Below are 21,102 nucleotides of genomic sequence, written 5' to 3' on the forward strand. Positions count from 1 at the left end.
TTTTGTCTTATTAAAATAGCGTCCTAGAGTTTCAATTACAAATTTAGTTACGAACTTTATCTATAAAACTCTAAAAGGTAAATTTTTTGTTCCATCCCACCATAATAGAGAGATCTAAATAATGCTTAACGTTGCTAATTCTTCGAACATTTAATATATACGCCCCCATCTCTGTCCATAGACCATATTCACATTGGAGCCAAGATTGATTGATGACTTCTCAAAATTAATACATTGATCCGAACATGCCTCACATTCCTCACATTTTTAATATTTTATTTCACAATAAAAGCCCCATTAGTGATGCCTCTTCAAAAATAATGTTGTTATCGACAAAAAAAAAAAAACAAATGGATAATCGAGGATCTCTACTGACTTTCGTTTCCTACAAACACTCCATTTACTAGCAAGTTTCAAAAGTTTTGAAAACCTTTGTTGCAAATTAGGAACAATATGAGGTTAATGGATCTCCTTCTCCCAATCCTCGAGTTGGAGTGATATTATTGTTAGCTCTTTGATTAATAATCACTAAATATGTCATTGTTACCGAATTAACGAACTCATTATAAATCTAACTATTCAACGCAATTCCTAAAAAAAAAATCAAAGTCTTCAATAAAATATCACTCTAGTTGAAACACCCCTAACCCGTATCCTTCTCCAGAATAGGGTTATAGAGCATTACCGAAGTTTACAAATTAATTTTCAGACATTTCATTTCATCAAGCATTCATATTTATAACCAATCAAAATCAAAACATTTATGAGCTATCATTAACCAATTTCACTTATACAAGTCATTATAACCAGAATTAAATCATCCAAAACTACCAATAGAACCAATGGATAATGTGATATATCTCCAATAAGCTTCCAACCTAATCGAGCTTCCGATAATCATTTCAAAACATATAATAATTATACCTATTACCAATAATAATTCAATTCCAATAATAAAACACACATATATAATATTCATTTCCAAATAGCATTCACTTCTATTAAAATTATACAAAATATAGTTCATACGAGCTTACCAGGCTAAATTGCAGAAATAGCAAAATTTAGGGACATTTTGGAAAAATTCTATTTTCTCAATTTCCACCCAATCTTGATCTAAATTAATATTTCATTCAATTTACTAATTTAAATAATAAAACAATCCATTTCATGCAATTTGGTCATTTTTTGACATTTTTACAAATTTACCCTTAAAGTTTCACATTTGTTCAATTTAGTCCCTGAACCTAAAACAGGTAAATTGACCATTTTTAACGAAAACTCATGCTAGTTGAATGATCATATATTTCCCTCCTCCTCCTATCCATTCCACATCCTTAATGTATATAATATGTTTATATGTAACATTATCTATAATTTCACCATTTATTTATATATTCATTCAAAGCTGTCAACTTGAGTAATAATTACTAAATTATTCATATCTTGAGCTACAAAACTCCAAATTAATATCCGCTAATTTTTCCCAAAACTAGACTTACATATATTCTTACAATAAAATTTTCAGAATTTTTAGTTTAGCCAATAAGTACAATTTATTCTTTAAAGTCATCACTGTTCTGTTGTCTGACAGTTTTGACCCTTCTTCACTAAAAATTAGTTATCTCATTGTACGGGATTCGGATGATGTTCCTGTTTGTTTCTATTAAAAATAGACTCATTAAGTATTTTAATCATGTAAATTTTAACCCCTAATTATTTTTATGAAATTTTTGATGATTTTCCAAAGTAAGAACAAGGGAACCCGAATTCATTCTGACATTGTCTCACAAAATTCATTATATCTCATGATTTACAATTCCATTACTTACATCGTTTCTTCTATAAGAAACTAGACTTAATAAGATTTAATTCCATATTTTCTCATCCTCTAATTCGATTTCCATGATTTATGGTAATTTTTCAAAGTTAACCTACTGCTGCTGTCCAAAATTGTTTTAGTGAAAAATGTTGATTACTAAATTTATAACACCCTTATTCCCTTTCTCTATAGTATTTCCCATCACTTTCTCTTATTTTTCTTCACTAACATGTCAAGAACATAGAACCTTATATAATAAAATCCTACATTTACATCAATTTCATACTTTTCAATAATATCAAACTCAAAATATATTGAAATCTTGATGTTCTTACCTTGCTCTATTGATTTCAATCTTTAGCTTGATTTTCTCTCTCATCCAACCTCTATTTCTTGAATCTAGCTTGATATTCTAGCTCCCCATAGTCTCCTTATCAATTTTCTCTCTTGGTGGTTATGGAAATTTCTTTAAATTCTAAGTGAAAATGGTGGATTTTTGGTAAAAAGGACCAGATTGTAAAGAAAAGAAAACTTTCTTTCTTTCTTCTTCTTCTCACGTTGGTGCATGGGAAAGATGATGAATTCTCTTCATCTTTCCTCCATTTTATATTAATCATTTAATAATAAAATAATACTAAAAATCTTAATAAAATATTAATTAAATAACATTTATCTAATTAATTAATTAAAATATCACCAACATCATCATTACTTCTAGAATTCTCTCTCTCTAATTGACCATTTTCTCTTTATAATCTTTTAAAATTCCATCATTGAGTCATCATTTAATTTAGTAAAATTGCAATTTAGTCCTCAAAATTCTTCACATTTTCAATTTGGTCCTAATCCATCTATTTTACTTAGTTTTTAGATCATTCCACTCTTAAAATATTTACACCATTGGTCCTTTAAATTTTTCATATTTATACTTTAACCCTTCAAATTTTGAGTATTTACTTTTGGAAAACAAAACTTTTCTCACTTTTGCTTTCTTGAACTAATATGTCATAATATACTTCCCAATGTTGACATAGCTCCAAAATTTCACCTCTTTTTTTTCACTTTATTTCCTTATTTATTATATCAAAGATAATATCTTACTGTAAAAATTTTTTGAGTATTATACTAGTGATTATAGACTTGGTTCATGTATAATTTTAAATCAAAAGAACTATGCTGCCTTGTTTGTTTCTTCTTCATCGAGTGTTGAATCTCATAGACCACATTGATACTATTTTAGAAAGTTCATCTTGCGAATTACCATTAGGATCTTCAATCTAATCTATCTTTCTTCTTTAGGAAATAAAGTTGTATTCCTATCACCATTTTCAATCTAATTTAGACTCATAAATGTTGAGAAGCATTGGAACTTCAAGGTGCAGGGTTCCCTTCCTCGATAAGATTTTAAAGATAAAAAAAGAATTTAAATAAATAGTTTAGTATATTAATATTAATATGTATATATTGGGAAAGGAATAAAAGAATTATTTTATTATTCAGGAAAAAAGCTCAAATAAAGACATCTTCAATCATGATCATTTTCCCTTCTCTCAATTGTTTCTGCCTGAAACCCTAGAAATTCACCCTCCCAATATCACAAAATCAAAAGAACCCCCAATTTTCTCAATAAAACCCTCCCTTTTCCCGAGAAAATCCTTTTCGATATTAATTAAGAAGGGAATTTTAAAGCTCAATTTCAGGTTTAAGGAAATTAGAATTTTCTTGGGGGGCATATGGGGAAGGTTCTACTGGAAGCATCGAAGCCATCCTCGTCGTCGGCCTCCTCCGTTAGCACGACAACGACTTCGACGTCGGTGACGGAGACAGTGAATGGGTCTCACCAGTTCAAGATCACAGGGTATTCGTTGTCTAAAGGTTTGGGGATCGGAAAATACATAGCTTCCGACACGTTCATGGTGGGTGGATATTTGTGGGCGATCTATTTTTATCCCGATGGAAAGAGCCCCGAAGATAATGCCACCTACGTTTCATTGTTCATTGCTTTGGCAAGCGAGGGGACCGATGTAAGGGCGCTTTTTGAGCTCACGCTCTTGGATCAGAGCGGGAAAGAACGGCATAAGGTGCATAGCCATTTTGGGAGGACGCTTGAGAGTGGGCCTTACACACTTAAGTATCGCGGCAGCATGTGGTAAGTGTTCCCATTTTTTCTTTTTCTCTTTTCGTTTTTGGTGCATTGGCCTTTGATTGGGGTTTGGCATAGAATTTTCTTTTTCGAAGTTTGGTGGAATTTGGGGTTTGATTCGATAATCGTAGTTCTTCTGTTGTGATAGTTAATGGGGTTCAAATGTATTGCTGCATAGTTAGAACTTCATGATGTTTGCTTGTGGTTCTTGTGTTTCAACATTATAATTCGCTGATTACTTTGTTATTCAAGGGCTGGATCCGGGGTTATCTCTTGTTTCGTTGATTGAACTTGTTGATTTTTAGGGAGCTCGGATGTTTGTATAACAAGTGTGTTGCCTATATAGTACATATAATAGCTACATAATATGGGGAAATTAGACCTGGCATTCGACTCAAGTATACACTATACTAGAACATGACCCGAATTCAAAAATATGTCTAAATCTATATACAGTAAGTTATGTGCTTGTCAAAAGTTGTATAAATGTAGAATATCTTGGAAAAAAAAGAAAAAAAAAAACCAGGAGTTGCCAGGTTTGGGTGAAATGGAATAATGAGCTTCTCTCTGGTGACATACTCTTTGACATCAAAAGAAATTAGGGTGGCTTGCAAATAATGGACCGGACATATGCTAAAAATGGTTGTTGCTCTTAATGTTATTCACCACTATTCTATGGTACATGCAAATGCCATACGGTTTGCTCATTACTTGTTCACTAGCTTCCTGGTTAACCTTCACTGCTATTATTAGTTTTTTAAATTTTCCTTTATAATTTTTATTATTTTGTTTTTCCTTTTCTCATTAAGACCCATGACGGTGTGAATTTAAATTCATTTAGAAATAAATGTTTTAGTATAAAATTCTACATTTTGTTTTGAGAAGAGGTTGTTTGGATTAGTAAGGAGAAAGAAAAAGTCAATTATTGAATATTGTCACTGAATATTGAATGTTTTAAGATTTGTTGTTGTTGGTGGTGGTGTGTTTTGCACATTTCCTCCATTATGATTATTTGTCTAGGAGGATTGTTATCTGAAGCTATGCTTATTTCTGCTTTTTACTATGATTGATATCACTACGGTTTAAACTAGCAGTAGCTTGTGTTTTTTTTGGTCTTCATAAAGCATTCGGTGACTATCAAGTAAGACATGATCCCCTAAAGACATACTCAATAACATTAGCGCTAGAGTGATTGAGTAACTCTTGTAATATGCAACTCTTGTTTATAGTATTTTAATGTTATCATGCCTGACCTTAACTAACTAGGCAAAAAATGCTAATAAGACATTCGTGGGTTGTGATATATCAGAATTTAGGCTTAGCCACTAGGTCCATGGGTTCTTAGCTCCCCCTCTCCAGTGTTTTACCTGAAAAATGAGCAAAAAGAAGCATGATTTATTTATTTCCCTTATTTCTCATGGTATATGGTAAATACTGGTGAGTATTGGAGTAATTAGTTTTATCTTCTGCAGGGGATATAAACGATTTTTCAAAAGAACTCTACTGGAGCAGTCGGACTACCACAAAGACGATTGCCTCTCGGTTCACTGTAGTGTTGGTGTTGTTAAGTCACACACAGAGGGTCCTAAGATCTACTCCATAGCTGTTCCACCTTCCAACATCAGTCATCATTTTGGGAAACTACTAGAAAGTGGAAAGGGAACTGATGTAAGCTTTGAGGTTGATGGGGAAGTCTTTCATGCCCACAAGTTGGTACTTGCTGCTCGTTCTCCTGTGTTTAGGGCACAACTTTTTGGACCGATGAAGGATCAGAATACGAAGCAAATAAAAATTGAAGATATGGAAGCTCCTGTTTTCAAGGTTCAGTGCAAATCCCTCTCTTCTTATATTGGACAAAATTTCATGCTACTACTTATTATCCTTGATAATGCACCAGCGATGGATGCATGGCATCAAGCTGTGAACTTGCTATGGATAATGTGAACTATCCTCTGATCCATGATATCAACTTGCCATTGGTAGCAAACCTGATGCCAGCAATTAGTCACTGAGAACTTCTTGCTAGAACCTTTATGATAGGGTTGGCTGGTGCTATACTTTTGAAGTCAGGATTGTGGCATGTACTGTCTTAAGCTCTTTTTTGCTTAATGTAACATGTGTTTGTACATGATAATACTTAACTCATGACTGTTCATTTCTGAAAAATCAAGATATTCATTCTGTATTTGAAGTCTTCCTCCATTTACTCATCAAGCTAGAGCAAGTCAACCATTAATAATTATGCATTCTTCAGTAATGTTTACTGATACTCTTTCCATCTCTTTGTCCAATTTTGTACTTTTCAGGCCTTACTTCACTTTATATACTGGGATTCTCTACCTGACATGCAAGAGCTCACTGGTCTCAACTCAAAGTGGGCCTCTGCTTTGATGTCTCAGCACCTGCTTGCCGCTGCAGATAGGTATGGGCTAGATAGGCTGAGATTAATCTGTGAGGCCAATCTTTGTGAGGATGTTACCATTAACACTGTGGCAACTACATTAGCCTTGGCCGAGCAGCACCATTGTTTCCAGCTGAAAGCTGTGTGTCTCAAGTTTGTTGCGATGCCAGAAAATCTTAGAGGTGGATCATTTTTTGCTTTGATATTTATTTACATCAATGTTGTGGCAAGATTTTGTTATGGTATGGATATTATTTTAGCAGGAAAATAATCAGGTGGACAATTCCCAAGGTTCTTTGTTTCTTAAAATGAAATCATTGAAATTAAGGACTGCCCACCATGATGAAAAACCTGGATTGAACCAGCCAGTTCAACTGGGAGCTGTTGGTCTGTCCAGTCTGGAACATAATCAAGAACTGGGGATCCATTGAACTGGCTATGAACTGGTTGAACCAGTTAAAAACCCGGTGAAAAAGCAGTTTTAATTTTCTTTTGTTAAAGCTATGTGTGGCAGTGATTAAATTTGAAATTTTAACCTCTTATTCATATATTAATGGCCATGCCATTAAACTAAATACATATTTTTATTACTAGTCTCTTTATTTAATAGTAATTTAATATTAAAATCATATATTTGATATTAAATTTATATTTTAATTGAATTATCAAGTTGAGCCAGTTAAACTGACGACATGGAGGTCAAACTGGTTTGTGCTGTTTTTAATTCATCGCTGCCCACTGCATGCAACCTAATTGATGACAGGGTTTCTAGATTGAAGTATAGCAAGTTATTTGTAACTCCTTAATTATGTTGCCTTACTTTTCAATTCCACACAGGAGTTTGTTGGAAAGTATAAATAGGTTTGGCCTTTCTTTTTTAAAGATGTGTTGTGATGTTATGAGTTATAAATGCTACTGCTAAATGCAATTCCATTATTATTATTGTTTCATGCGCTGTTCCTCGTATGTTGAATACAGATCAATATCATTTTTTGTAACTGTTTCTTGACCCATTTTTTTTTTCATGTTTTGCAGCTGTAATGCAGACTGACGGTTTCGAGTACTTAAAGGAAAGTTGCCCGTCTGTCTTGACCGAGCTGTTGGAGCATGTGGCTAGAGTCAACGAGCACTCAGTGATTGTATGCAGGCATGGGAACGAAGCCATCCTTGACGGAAGTGATGCCAATGGTAGGCGGGTGAAGCAACGACTATAGTTTGCAGCGGCTGACTACTACTGTTCCCATCTGTCTCTGTAGTTGTGAACCCTTTAAAAAAAGAGGAGGAAAAATATAATTCTCTAGGACTAGGAAAATTTTTTCCACTGTTGGTGTACTTCTGAGAGATGTAAATGTAGATTTCCATTTGATGACCATTGTTTTGTTTGCTTTGTATTTCCATATATAAATATATAAAATATTTATATATCTGTATGTTTGGTCATTTGTAGTACTTGTTTGTGTCACTTTGATTACTGATGTCTGTGTCTGTGTTTTTCAAGGATTGACGTCCTAGGGAACATTTGGACTCGCTAAGTGCTTTCCACTTTACATATACATTTCATTGTTAGTGATCCATGTTCTTGGATTTCATATTATTTTCATTTTGAGTTGAGATCATATTCTCGAGAATAATATTTATACATTTTGTAATTAAATTTAAAGGATGGTCTCTTGTTGACAAGTGACATAGACGAGGTGACAGTTGTGGTGATTCAGATTCACTAGGGATTAGGGCGAGAAGCTGCATGTTTTTGGTAAGTAAGGAGATGGATGGAAGAAGTATTGGGTTAGGTTGATAGGAAGTCAAGGTATTAAAGTGTCTTGGTCTCTTTTTCTCTCAGGTGTTGTGATTGAGTTTATATATGGATAATAAAAGAGTACAAGTTTATATATGGAGAATAAAAGAGTTCAATATCTTGAGTCTATTGACAATTTCAATATCTTGAGTCCATTGACAATAGGGTTATATATTGTCCTTTCAAAATGATGCTGATGTAATGTCTTAAATCAAGGATATGGCATCTTAAGATAATTTGAGTTTTCATATGCTTTTAGCAAAGGTAATGTAATCTAGCAAGAGCTTGTCATGGTATTGATTGTGGTTTAAGGTTTACTTAGAAAAGACACATGTATATTATGTAATTCGCTTGTGATTTAAGGTTTACTTAGAAAAGACATGTATATTATGTAGTTCGCTTGTTACGAACACATATAGGAAACTAGCAGAGGTGATATAACATCTCTGATAAGATTTGGTCAATAGTTGAATTAGATGGCTTGATGAATAATTTTAAATGGGTGAAATAGATTTAAGGGTTGGATTATGAGATATCTAGATAGTTGAATATTAAAGGTGAATCGATAAGTCAAATCGATTGGATTGAAAATTGATTAATAATAAAAAATTAAATTAATTTATTTAAAACTTTAAATTTATAATAAATTATTTAATTTATCATTATTGGATTTATGGTGGAATAGGTTAAACCGAATGGGTCACATTTTCGGTTTTTAGAACATGGTTGAAACCCACGTTATACCAAAGGAGAAGAGATGCATGGGAAAACAAGCAGCCCCCAAAATTGACTGTCCCCTTAAAAAGGCTTTAATTGAGTCAAAAACTAGAACAAATCCCTTTCACTGTTTTACACATATGTAAAACAAAAAAAAAGAAAGACCCTCCCCTGCTCTGATTTACGAAGTTCTAGTTTTTCTTTCAATCATGGTGATCCCCATAGTTGATATTTGTCCCGAGGTTTAAAGGGACAACGGAGGCTTCTTGAGTCAACGCTCTCTACTCGACCTAGTCCACTCTAAACGCTACTATAATCAAATCTCCGACCACCACCTTGCTCCGGCAGCTTTCATGGAGGTTGGTACGGTATGGGAATCAGTTCTGGAGCAGACTAAATCTGCTCAGGACAAGAACAGTGACCCACTTGTTTGGGCGGTTCAACTCAGTTCTAGGCTTAACTCAGCTGGGGTTTCATTGCCTTCGATCGACCTGGCTCATCTTCTTGTTTCTCACATCTGCTGGGATAATCACTTGCCCATTACGTGGAAGTTCCTGGAGAAGGCCTTGACTGCCAATTTCGTCCCTCCCATGCTCGTTCTTGCCCTTCTCTCTACGCGGTCCGTTTCCCTTCTCTTGAAGTTTGGTTTTAGAATATATGGTCTAAGGCCTCGGTATCCGAGTCGAGCCGGCTCAGACCGGAAAAGCTCTCGACACCTATTTCCTCCATGACTTGAAATCGAGATAAAGGACATCGAGCTTCTTATTACTTTACCTATTTGCCTGGTTACAATTGATGATATTTGTGACTATATTGTTTGGTTTTTTTCTCTTTTGTGGGCATTTTTGTGTTTGATTTTGTTTTTGGGGACTTGTATTTGGTTTTGGTTTTTGAGTTGATAGTATCGATCTTTTGTAGGTCTTAGTTTATTTTTTGTTTTTAAACACAATAGAACTCTTAACAGTTCAGATGAATACAGGATGCTGTTGATTCTGTTGACCCCTGTTTCGTGTAGGAATCTGTTATAATTTTGCTTCTCACACACTGCCCCTGGTTGCCTATTATGATTTTGTTTTAAACTCCATTGCTGGTGTAAAAGTCTAAAAGGTGATTACAGCTTTTTGTATGTTTGTGTGTGTGCATGTATGCATGCATACATGGGGAAGTGGGAGGTGGTGCTGAGGTGTAGCCAGGTTCAGTTTTTATGGCGGATATGTGCTCATCATTCGAAGGATGCAAGCGTCGCAACTGTTTTTTTTTTTTCATTCTGTATTTCTATGTTTTTTTTTAGCATTATTTAATTCAAATACCGAAATGAAAAAGGCCAATATTTTTAAGAAAGTCACTATGATGTTTCTTCATCAAAGGTTAAATACTTAAATATATTATTTGGTTCTGTTTTTCTTTCTTTTAATGGCTAGTTTAAACATTTTATTTTTAATCCTATTTGCTTGTGAGTGACCAAAGTTTGAGGCATCTTACAATATTGTGCTTTTCTGGTGGATTTTTATTGTTGTTGTTTTTATTCCTTTTTTGGTTCTGAAGAAATTTTCTGCTTGATTGGAATTTTATGTTAGAATGCAATCACTAAATAGCTATAATTTAGTTTTGGGGCAAAACATTTAGGTCTTCCACCTGCAAATATTGTTTAACAATGGGGTGGCTGGTGAGATCATGATTTTTGTCGGAAGGTGCCTATTCGTATGTTATTTCATTTACTGAACTGACATTTGATTTCTATGACAGGGTCATTCCAAAGCGTAAGTTTCATCCTACAGCATATCGGCTTTACATGGAACTCCTTAGGAGACATGCCTTTCCACTTAAATGTCAAATCAATGGGCTAAATTATCAAAAGTAAGTTTCAGTTTCACCCCCTTTTTTTTGTTTCCTTAAAAGTATAGTTTGTTTATGGGTTGCCATTCGTGTTACCTCTTTATTGGTTACAATAAAATCTAAGATCAGTTAAGACTTTTTACATTTTTTCCCTCTTTGAAGACATTATTAGCTAAATTGTATTATAGAAAACTATGCCATATGTGCCAAAATAATGAAACCTAAATTCACATCAACTTCTAGTTCATGAATGGTTTGATCTGATTGTATAAACTTCTCTACCTTTGCCTTTGCTTTCATATCTTTTTGGAGACACTTGAAATATGTATTAAAGCAAGTTTCTTTGAAATTACAGGATTATGAAATCAATAGATGATGTTCTACATCTTTCCCTGATATTTGGCGTTCAAGTGTCTGAACCTGGTCTGCTTCTAGTTGAATTTGTTTTTTCAATTGTATGGCAACTGCTTGATGCTTCACTAGATGATGAAGGGTTACTGGAACTTACACCAGAAAAGAGATCTATATGGCCTACTGTAACTCAAGACATGGAAATAGATACCGCTGACAACTTTAATGAGACGAGAAGTGCGCACCATGATGTGCTGTATAAAGGAAATACTATGATAGCTATTGAGATAATTGGGGAATTTCTGCAAAATAAAGTGACTTCGAGGATTCTTTTCTTGGCACGAAGAAACATGTAAGACCTTATATCTGTTATTAATTTTTCTTTCTGTTGAGGGATTATGGTGCTAGTTATACAATATGAATAAGAGACAAATGAGAAAAAAAATAGCCATTCATTTAGCGCCTTTAGTGTAGACTTTGATTTACTGAATTTGGGTGGGGCCCTGGGTAATGCTTTGAGTTGACAGTAAGATGTGACTAACATTTATATTCTGTTACTCTTCTTAGGCCATCACATTGGGAAGCTTTCATTCAGCAATTAAGAGTTCTTGCAGCAAAGTCCGTGGCATTGAGAAATTCAAAACATATTACACCAGAGAAGCTTCTGCAGCTGACATCTGATACACATAACGTTCTATCTAGAGAATGTAAAAGAATATCTCAACAAGTGTTACACGCTGTTATGGGCGATGGGTCCCTAACATCTCCATCTGGTCAGTGGCACGGAACTAGTCCTTCTGCACTTTGGCTTCCTATTGATATGTTTCTTGAGGATGCTATGGCTGGGCCCCAGGTGGCTGCAAGTGGTGCTATTGATAGACTTGCTGGTACTCGTTAATACTTGCCTCGGATGCTTAATTCATCTCTTCATTTGAAACAGAAAAGATTCTAGTTTCTCAATCATGTTATTAAGGCAGAGTAAACTTTGCAGGTTTAGTAAAGGCTTTACAAGCAGTCAATGGTACAACTTGGCACGATGCATTTCTAGGTCTATGGATTGCAGCTTTGAGGCTTGTTCAAAGGGTAAGAATTTGTGCAAACTCGGTTGAGCTCTTGTTGACCTAGGGCAATCATTCTTCACTTCATTTACTGATGGCAAATATACATACAGAAGTACATATATATATGTATGTGTTTTTGTGTATACGTAGACCTGGCAGTTGGCGCATTCTCGTGTTTATATATATTTTCACATATCATAATCATGTTTAAGGTTTTGTATTTATACAACTTTTGATATGTTAATAATTCATTTCATATTGGTTGTGAGACGTTCGTGTATAAATGTCATGTCATGTTTTAGTTACTTTTTTATGTCATGTAATCATATTGTGTCCAAAGTTGTCTGGTCTATGTGTATGTATGATACAACATATATGCTTGCATGTATACAGATGGATTAGTGTGTGTATACTGCAGGTAAACAATCTTTGTTGTTGTGGCTTTGGACTGTCTGCTTTAAAGCAACTCTAAATTTGGTTCTATGTTTTGGTCTTGTACTCTTGTCAATTTCTGAGGTAATTTTACGAGACTTGTTGTGACAAACAAGTAAGTAATATAATATTCTTTGGAAATACTAGGATATTATAATAATGCTGTCTACTAGAAGAAAACGATATTGAGAAATGATTGGTTCATTATCAGTAAAGTTGGTTTGTCAAAGGCTTAGTATGTTTCAGAGAAGCACACATGTTTTTGATCTAAAACAAATTATACTTTGATATTCATTTCCCAATTATTTCAGGTATTTAAACTGATCTGTCTTTCCTTTCTATCCTATTTGTTTCATAGGAAAGGGACATTATTGAGGGTCCTGTACCTCGCCTTGATACCTGCTTTTGCATGTTATTGTCTATCACCACGCTTGTGGTGGCCAATATTGTTGAGGAAGAGGAAAGTGAGTTGATTGATGAAACTGATGGTAGCCCGTCGAATCCAACAAAAGAGAAGCAAACCACGGGAAGATGTCGTAAGGGTTTAATATCCAGCTTACAGATGTTGGGCGATTATGAGGCTTTATTGACTCCACCTCAAGCAGTTTGTTCAGTAGCCAACCAGGCTGCTGCCAAAGCAATCATGTTTCATTCTGGTCGCACAGTTGGCAATGGATACTATGAGTGCATGAGCATTAATGACATGCCCATGAATTGCTGTAAGCACTGTTATCCTTCGTCTTTGATATGAAGTTACCTATCTATTTAAGTCTTTTTTGAGATGAGTTCCTGTACAAGTTAACTATAAGGTTGTATTGAGTTCTTGCATAAGTTGACTTAAGTGCAGACTCCTAATCAGAAGTACACACGGAACAGTGCTAGTTACTATTTTCTTATTTCAAAATATTGTGAACTTTCCCTCCACTATATAAGAGCATAATTATTGAAAGCTCTCTTTTTCTCTTTCTAGATATTAGATTTAGTTTCTGAAAATTTTGTTGATATTTTCTCTCCATTCATTTCAGACAGATTTTTTGGTCCCATTTTCTAATTCTCTGCTGTCTGCTTGTAGCTGTTTCCTTAGATTTTGTTTTTTCCCCCACCTAATGCTTTCCCCTAATTTCATGTGCAATATTCTCACTTCTGGTCTATTTTACACTATTATATATTTCTTGCAGCTGGAAACTTGCGGCATCTGATTATTGAGGCTTGTATTTCCAGAAATCTATTGGACACATCAGCATATCTCTGGCCAGGCTATGTAAATGTACGTGCAAATATACCCCTTAGTGTTCCTAGTCAAGTGCCTGGTTGGTCGTCGTTGATGAAAGGATCCCCTCTAACTCCTACGTTGATAAATGCGTTGGTTGCTACTCCGGCTTCTAGGTATGCTGCAAAATGATGTTTCTTCTATAGATATTTTTACTTCTGTCTTTTGCTTTACTGAAGGGGGAGGGTAGTTGGCTTGGTTGCTTAATTAAAGCACTAAGATGGGGCCGATAACAGAAACATCATTCTGAACCCTAATACTATCCTTGTTAGAATTGTCATCCACATCATTCATGTATTAATTTTTTTATTATTTTCTTATATCTAAAAAAAGAATGCATGGTCTTTTTTTTTTTTGAGAGTTTCTTGTACCATTGATTTTATCTGAATGCCTTTTGGCTTCACTAGAATTGTTTTTTTTACAAAAAAAAATTTAAATATATGCTTTTTTTTCACCAATGGCGGTTCTTTTTGCTTTTCTGAATGTGAGAGCTTTTGAATTGGATGTTGAAAGATGTCAGCAAGTCAGTTATATTATTATACCTTATAGTTACTATGTACACAGTATGAGTTGGGCACTAGAAATGTGGGTTTAATACTATTTCCAGTTATTGTGCACATTAGCATCTTTTCCCCATTTTGCTCTGCTTGTTTGATGATGCTACAATAGAAGTTAATTGTTTGTTGATGCTACAATATTCATCATATATTTTCTCTTTCTATTTCCGTATGGTAAGTTCCTGTGCACAAGCACGATATGTTTAAAAATAAATACATTCAAAGAGAAATTGGAAATGCATATCTGCATGGCAGCTATGCATATCTCATTAATGTATGGTAATGTGCCCATATTGGGGTTGAGTGGGTGGGAGTGGGAGTCGGGATTTTAAGTATCTCAACTGACTAACTGTAGTATCAGAGTAATCTATTGGCTATGACCTGGTCTTCAGTTATGGCATTCTTTTTCCTGAAGCCAGGTATATGAGATGCTCTTTTTTGTTAATTTACCCAGTCCTAAGGCAACTGAATTTAAGCTCATGGATTTGATGGAAGCTTACCAGAGATCGAGAAAATATACGAGATTGCAACCAAAGGTTCGGATGATGAGAAGATATCTGCTGCTAGCATTCTTTGTGGGGCATCTCTAGTGCGTGGTTGGAATATACAGGTAATTTGCAGTAGGTCACTTCATACAGTGTGCATTACTCATTCTTAAGTGCTTCACAAGTTTGGTTATCCACTCCCCCCCCCTTTATATTTTCTTCTATTTGTGCTATTTATGGGGCTTATGTTGGTCTAACTCCTTGTAGGAACAAGTTGTTCTCTTCATTATAAGTTTGTTGTCGCCACCAGTTCCTGCTGACTATTCTGGGAGTGAGAGCCATTTGATCAGATATGCCCCATTTTTTAATGTTCTTCTTGTTGGAATATCACCTGTAGATTGCATCCAGATCTTCTCTTTACATGGCATGGTGCGTTTTATTTTTCATGAGTTGTGTTTTCAGCTGGCTTATATTGGAATATTCATATGTGCCTTGTGAATTAAAGAAAGGTCCGTGGAGCTAGTTTTTGATTGAGCTTTCTGAAAAGACCCTGCTATCATACATTGCAAATGAGTTGCATATGGTTTTTCTTAGGGATGGCAACAAGGAGGAGCAAGGCAGTTTTTTTGCTTGCCCTGATTCTAACCCAACTTTTTAAGTATACATACGCAAGCTGCATCAAATAATATAACACGTCAACTCCCTCCTTGACCTCGAACAGAAAATATATCCCTTGACCCCGACCTTTGCCTGCCCATAAATTTTACATAACGCAATATATGATATTAATTTTTACAGAACTAAACCTAATTAATGTTATAAAATCTCACAGATAATGATTGAAGTATAAAATTAGTTATAAACTAAAAAGAAGGGCCTTTTAGTAATTTTCCCAGGGTGGGGACATTTTGATCTAAAACCATCTTGGATCCAGTAAATGTTAATGTAAAAGCCCACCTTGCCCCTGAACCTGGTTTCCAAAAGGAAAAAACTCCCTATAGGGTCGGGGTTCACTGGGGCCAACAGGTTTGGATAATTTTGCCAACCCTAGATTTTCTGCAGTCTGTGTGTAACTGTGGGGATTTAGATGTAACTTTGGATAACTAAAAATTAGAAGCTGTTGCTTTCTGCTTTAAAAGAGATAAATACGTGAATAATGAAGCACCCTTGTGGCACATATTCGCAATGTGAAATCCTATGTGCTCTACTCATTGATGCTATTTGATATCAGGTTCCCCTACTTGCTGGTGCATTGATGCCCCTTTGTGAGGTTTTCGGGTCAACTGCTCCCAATGGTTCGTGGACTCTTCCAACGGGGGAAGAACTGACTAGTCATGCGGTTTTCAGCAATGCATTCACTATTCTACTGATGTTATGGAAGTTTGATCATCCACCTGTTGAACATGTGATGAGAGATGCAACGCCAGTGGGATCTGAACGAAGTCCGGATTATCTGTTGTTGGTTAGAAACTCTAAATTATCAGCTTTTGGCAAATCAGCGAAGGATCATTTGAAAATTAGAAGAATGTCAAAAATTTTAAACTTCTGTATGGAACCCATTTTTATGGATTCCTTTCCCAAGTTAAAACGCTGGTACCGGCAGCATCAAAAATGCATTGCTTCGACCCTATCAGGACTTGTACAAGGGACCACTGTTCATCAGATTGTTGATGCACTCCTCAATATGATGTTCCGGAAGATAGGCAGGGCTGCTCAGTCTTCAACTTCTACAACTTCCGGAAGTAGTAGTTCTTCTGCATCTGGAGCTGAGGATATCTTGGCAAGACTAAAAGTGCCAGCATGGGATATCCTGGAAGGAGCTCCCTATGTGCTTGATGCAGCTCTGACAGCCTGTGCCCATGGAAGAATCGCACCCCGTGAACTGGCAACAGGTTTGGCCTTTCTCTTGGCTTAAAAGTAAGCCACGTAACTTAGACCCAGTTGTAAGTTTCGGACATGCTTCAAGAAAAATTAGGAGTTGGAGAAACATAGAAAGTAAATATATGCATGGAAAACTATATTGGTAGAGGTATAGCAGGATCTAGTATTAGTATACGAAGAGCTTATTTAGGAATAGACTGATATCTTATTGTCAAGTTAAAAGTGGGTTCAATCTCACATCATGCGAATGCTGGAGTGACATTTCAGGAATTACCTTTTCTTTTTCTTGATATAGGAATTACTTTTTGAATATGAGTTTTATATACTTCTTTGCGATCCATTGGGGTCAAATGTAATTTTGTAAATTGACCCTTATGGTTAATTGCTGATATTCCGAAGAAGTTTAATGTCGCTCGATTGCATGTTTTTTCCTATTCTAAAGCATGATACTGGATTTAGTTTGACAGTCTAAATTGATATCTGAAAACTAATATGGGAATGCAGTATGGTATATAGCAGTTGTCGCAAACTCTTTATGTATTGCATAATCGAAACAATCACACACAAGCTTAATTGAACAGTCTTTCTTAAGTTTCTGAAAGGTATTGTATATCTTCCGTAAACAGTGTGTGTGTTGGACTTCTGCAGTAATCAATTTATGAAAGAAATGGTAATATCCTGTTCTTCAAGATATCAACACAATTCTTTTCTTTTGCCTGCAATATCTCAGGACTTAAAGATCTTGCTGATTTCCTTCCGGCAACCCTGGGAACCATCATTAGCTACTTCTCTGCTGAAGTAACACGAGGTATATGGAAGCCCGTTTTTATGAATGGAACAGATTGGCCTAGTCCCTTGGCAAATTTATCCGTCGTTCTGCAACAAATCAAAAAATTTATAGCTGCCACAGGTGTTGATGTCCCAAGCCTTGAAACAGGTATTATTTTTATACCATTATGTTTGTTCCTCTTTTCCGATTATTAGTTTGTGGACAATGATATTTTTTCTATCGATCTGTATCCCCAGAAGTCACTTTTTGAACGAAAGTTGCTTCCATAATACTGGCCACTGAATTGCTTTTTCTGTATTTTTAGATGTAATTAAGAAGAAAAGAAAAAGAGGAAAGTAAAGATTGAATTTTTATTGCTGGACGGAATCTCAAATGGAATGAGAAATCTAAATTGAGGATCAACCTACATGTCCTTGCAATTTTAAAAATGTTCGAAAAATGAATTTTACCCCAAGCATACTTGGGCAGTTTTATGATTTGACTGATTGGTCAGCTAATATTCTGTCATGCACTCTTTTTTTTGCTTACAGGGGGAAGCTCTCCAGCTATGCTTCCTTTGCCCTTGGCTGCCCTCGTTAGCCTCACGATAACCTATAAACTTGATAAATCCTCTGAGCGCTACCTTGTATTACTTGGCCCAGCAATGAGTTCCCTAGGTGGGAGTTGTCCTTGGCCATGTATGCCCATCATATCTGCACTATGGGCTCAGAAGGTTAAGCGGTGGAATGATTTCCTTGTATTCACTTCTGCTCGTACTGTCTTCCACCACAACAGCGATGCTGTAGTTCAGCTTCTTAGGAGTTGCTTCACGGCTACTCTTGGATTAAGCCCTTCTATCATGTGCAGCAATGGTGGAGTGGGTGCACTCCTCGGTCATGGATTTGGCTCTCATTTCTCAGGGGGAATGGCTCCGGTTTCCCCAGGGATTATGTACTTACGATCACATCGAACAATCAGAGATATCATGTTTATGACAGAAGAAATCGTTTCTCTTTTAATGTTTTCTGTAAAAGAGATTGCCAGTAGGTTATCCCAGGAGAAAATGGAGAAGCTGAAAAAGACGACGTTCGGGCTGAGATATGGCCAAGTTTCTCTTGGAACAGCAATGACACGAGTCAAACTCGCTGCTTCACTTGGGGCTTCATTGGTTTGGCTATCCGGTGGATTAAGCTTAGTCCAATCATTGATTAAAGAAACATTACCTTCTTGGTTCATATCAGCCCATACACCTGAGCTGGACCGTGGGGAACCTGGAGGTGTAGTTTCCATGCTAAGGGGTTATGCACTTGCATACTTTGCTGTACTTTGTGGTACATTCGCATGGGGTGTGGACTCAGTCTCACCAGAATCAAGACGGCGACCAAAAGTTCTCGACTCACACTTGGAATTTGTTGCAAGTGCATTAGATGGGAAAATATCGCTCGGATGTGATTACGCCACTTGGCGTGCATACGTAACTGGTTTTGTGAGCCTGATGGTAGGATGCACTCACAAGTGGGTTTTGGATGTCAATGTTGATGTTTTGAAAAGGCTGAGCGATGGATTGAGGCAGTGGAATGAGGAAGAACTGGCTATAGCTTTGCTCGGACTTGGCGGTGCCACTGCTACGGGCACAGCTGCTGAATTGATTGTCGAAATCGGAGCTTAAATTTTGAAATACCCTTATTTGCTACTTATTCACTTCATGTAGATGTATTTCATTACTTTCTAAGAATTTTGAAACAGGGAATTGATGAAAACTAATCTGAAGTACATTTCTGTAAATATGGTCCAAGCAATTCTTTTTGTTTTATAAATTTTAATTTGGATTACTAACAGTTTTTATTTTTTTTCCTTGCTTGAATCAGTTTTTAGTCATTTAATTTTCCATCTGTTAAAGTTTTTGTAGTTTTTATAAGTTTATAAATTATAATGTTATTTATTTAGTTACCTGTCTACTAAGAAGGTATTTTTTATTTATTTTAAAATATCATAACAATAAATTAAAAAAAAGATTAACAATTAGATTCAAAATTTAAAATTTAAAAATTAAAAGACTAAATTCTTAAAATTAAAGTATAGAAATTAAACTTCAAATTTGTAATAGACATAAAAGCTTATTACATTTTAATTCAAATTAAAAAATAAAATAAAAGATGACATCTTATATCAATACTCGTTACACCTAATCTTTAATCCTCAAATCATAAATTGAAATTCCCAACAATATTTTACTTATTTAATAAGGCTTAACAAACATAGAAGACTTTATTTTCTAAAATTTCAAATAAAACAGCCCTTACTAAACAAAATTTTATTAACAGATTAACTGGCCAATTCAATATCGAGTTATTTAATATTGAGTGATGAATTCCGGTTTTCTTCTTTGTATCAATGTAAAGTCTGCAAAACACTAGCCTTAAATTGGTAAATTTTGGTTTTAGGCTAAATTAGCGGCGCTGTTTTTTTAAATTGGTTTTTTAAGTTTTTTTTTTAATTAGGGAATAGGTCGTTTTTGTAGGGAGAGTGTAAAAGCATGTTTCGCTAGATGTGCTTTCCAGTCAACGGAAGATTCACAACTAATCAGAATATTAAAAAAAATAAAAAGATGGATTAGAAAAAAGAAGAAGATGTTAATAAATCCTTTCTAAAATCGAAATATAATAGTTGAACGAATAGAAAATCAATTACAAGTAGAAGAGGAGAAAAAAAAAGAAATACGGAGAAAAATAGTGGTGCCCGACGGCGGCGGCAGGATGGGGGTGCTTGCTTTCCTCCAATGATCATTTTCTCAACGACTTTTTAAACGTTGGCAACGATAAAATTTTTTAAAGGGCCAACGATAATTTTTTTCCCTATAAATACTAGACCATTTTTCATTCTTTTCACTCAAATCTCTCTCTCTCTATTCTCTCAAATTTCTCAAGTTTTGTTCGAAATTTTCCTATACCCTTGTTTAAAAATACTATAGTTTTATTTAATTATTTTGTATATTCATTTCGATTAAATTTTCACGAATGACAAGCTCTCTGATTCGTTTCTACGACAAGCACATTTTCGCTGCTCAAGTGATAATGGTAAGAAGAAATTTTAAATTTCATTATTTCAATTCAGTTAAATATAAAGTTTTTTTAATTTTTTCGATATAAATAGCTAGATGATCGTGTTTTGGAGGGGTTCATACATAATTTTTCAAGGAACTCCGACATTGAAATTCGTGGTTACTTGCAAGACGCAGGATTCTTGCATGCGTCTTGTATGCTCGGGAGCTGCAAACTCAATCCTGCACTCATCAATGCGTTGGTGGAAAGATGGAGGCCCGAGACACACTTTCCATCTTTTATGCAGTGAGTGTACAATCACACTCGAGGATGTAGCTTTACAACTTGGTTTACCGGTGGATGAGCCAGTTGTTACAGGGTTAGCAGTCATTCCCCGTAAAGAGGACCTCTGTGAGACATTTTTGGGGAAGGTGCCGAACAATTGTCAAGGTGGCCATATAGATATGAAATGGTTGGAAAATAATTTCAAAGAACTTCTTAAGGACGCGACCGACGTCGTAAAAGAACAATATACCCGAGC

General features: G+C 35.3%; 2 protein-coding genes across 2 annotated transcripts; both read left to right on the top strand.

Annotated features, from left to right (window-relative positions):
• Nucleotides 1–3,311: 3,311 nt before the first annotated feature.
• On the top strand, nucleotides 3,312–7,940 carry LOC105790469 (BTB/POZ and MATH domain-containing protein 2). The gene is made up of 4 exons (XM_012618077.2): nucleotides 3,312–3,971; nucleotides 5,438–5,786; nucleotides 6,272–6,548; nucleotides 7,402–7,940. Exons 1-4 carry the CDS (start codon nucleotides 3,556–3,558, stop codon nucleotides 7,578–7,580), a joined length of 1,221 nt encoding a protein of 406 aa, XP_012473531.1. The 5' UTR covers nucleotides 3,312–3,555; the 3' UTR covers nucleotides 7,581–7,940.
• Nucleotides 7,941–8,981: 1,041 nt separating this feature from the next.
• LOC105790468 (mediator of RNA polymerase II transcription subunit 33B) lies at nucleotides 8,982–19,352 on the top strand. Its single transcript, XM_012618076.2, has 12 exons — nucleotides 8,982–9,497; nucleotides 10,625–10,735; nucleotides 11,070–11,417; nucleotides 11,633–11,952; nucleotides 12,057–12,148; nucleotides 12,917–13,277; nucleotides 13,737–13,944; nucleotides 14,881–14,995; nucleotides 15,138–15,299; nucleotides 16,102–16,762; nucleotides 17,482–17,688; nucleotides 18,072–19,352. The coding sequence occupies exons 1-12, from the start codon at nucleotides 9,232–9,234 to the stop codon at nucleotides 19,187–19,189; spliced, it is 3,969 nt and encodes a 1,322-aa protein (XP_012473530.1). The 5' UTR covers nucleotides 8,982–9,231; the 3' UTR covers nucleotides 19,190–19,352.
• Nucleotides 19,353–21,102: the final 1,750 nt, after the last annotated feature.

This window comes from Gossypium raimondii, chromosome 8 (assembly GCF_025698545.1).
Source record: "Gossypium raimondii isolate GPD5lz chromosome 8, ASM2569854v1, whole genome shotgun sequence".
Lineage (NCBI taxonomy): Eukaryota > Viridiplantae > Streptophyta > Magnoliopsida > Malvales > Malvaceae > Gossypium > Gossypium raimondii.

Coding starts and splice junctions, on each gene's coding strand:
- LOC105790469 (XM_012618077.2), top strand. CDS start 3,556: ATGGGGAAGGTTCTACTGGAAGCATCGAAGCCATCCTCGTCGTCGGCC. Junction 5,787..6,271: donor TGGAAGCTCCTGTTTTCAAG/GTTCAGTGCAAA, acceptor TGTACTTTTCAG/GCCTTACTTCACTTTATATA. Junction 6,549..7,401: donor GATGCCAGAAAATCTTAGAG/GTGGATCATTTT, acceptor CATGTTTTGCAG/CTGTAATGCAGACTGACGGT.
- LOC105790468 (XM_012618076.2), top strand. CDS start 9,232: ATGGAGGTTGGTACGGTATGGGAATCAGTTCTGGAGCAGACTAAATCT. Junction 11,418..11,632: donor TTCTTGGCACGAAGAAACAT/GTAAGACCTTAT, acceptor TACTCTTCTTAG/GCCATCACATTGGGAAGCTT. Junction 12,149..12,916: donor CTTTGAGGCTTGTTCAAAGG/GTAAGAATTTGT, acceptor TTTGTTTCATAG/GAAAGGGACATTATTGAGGG.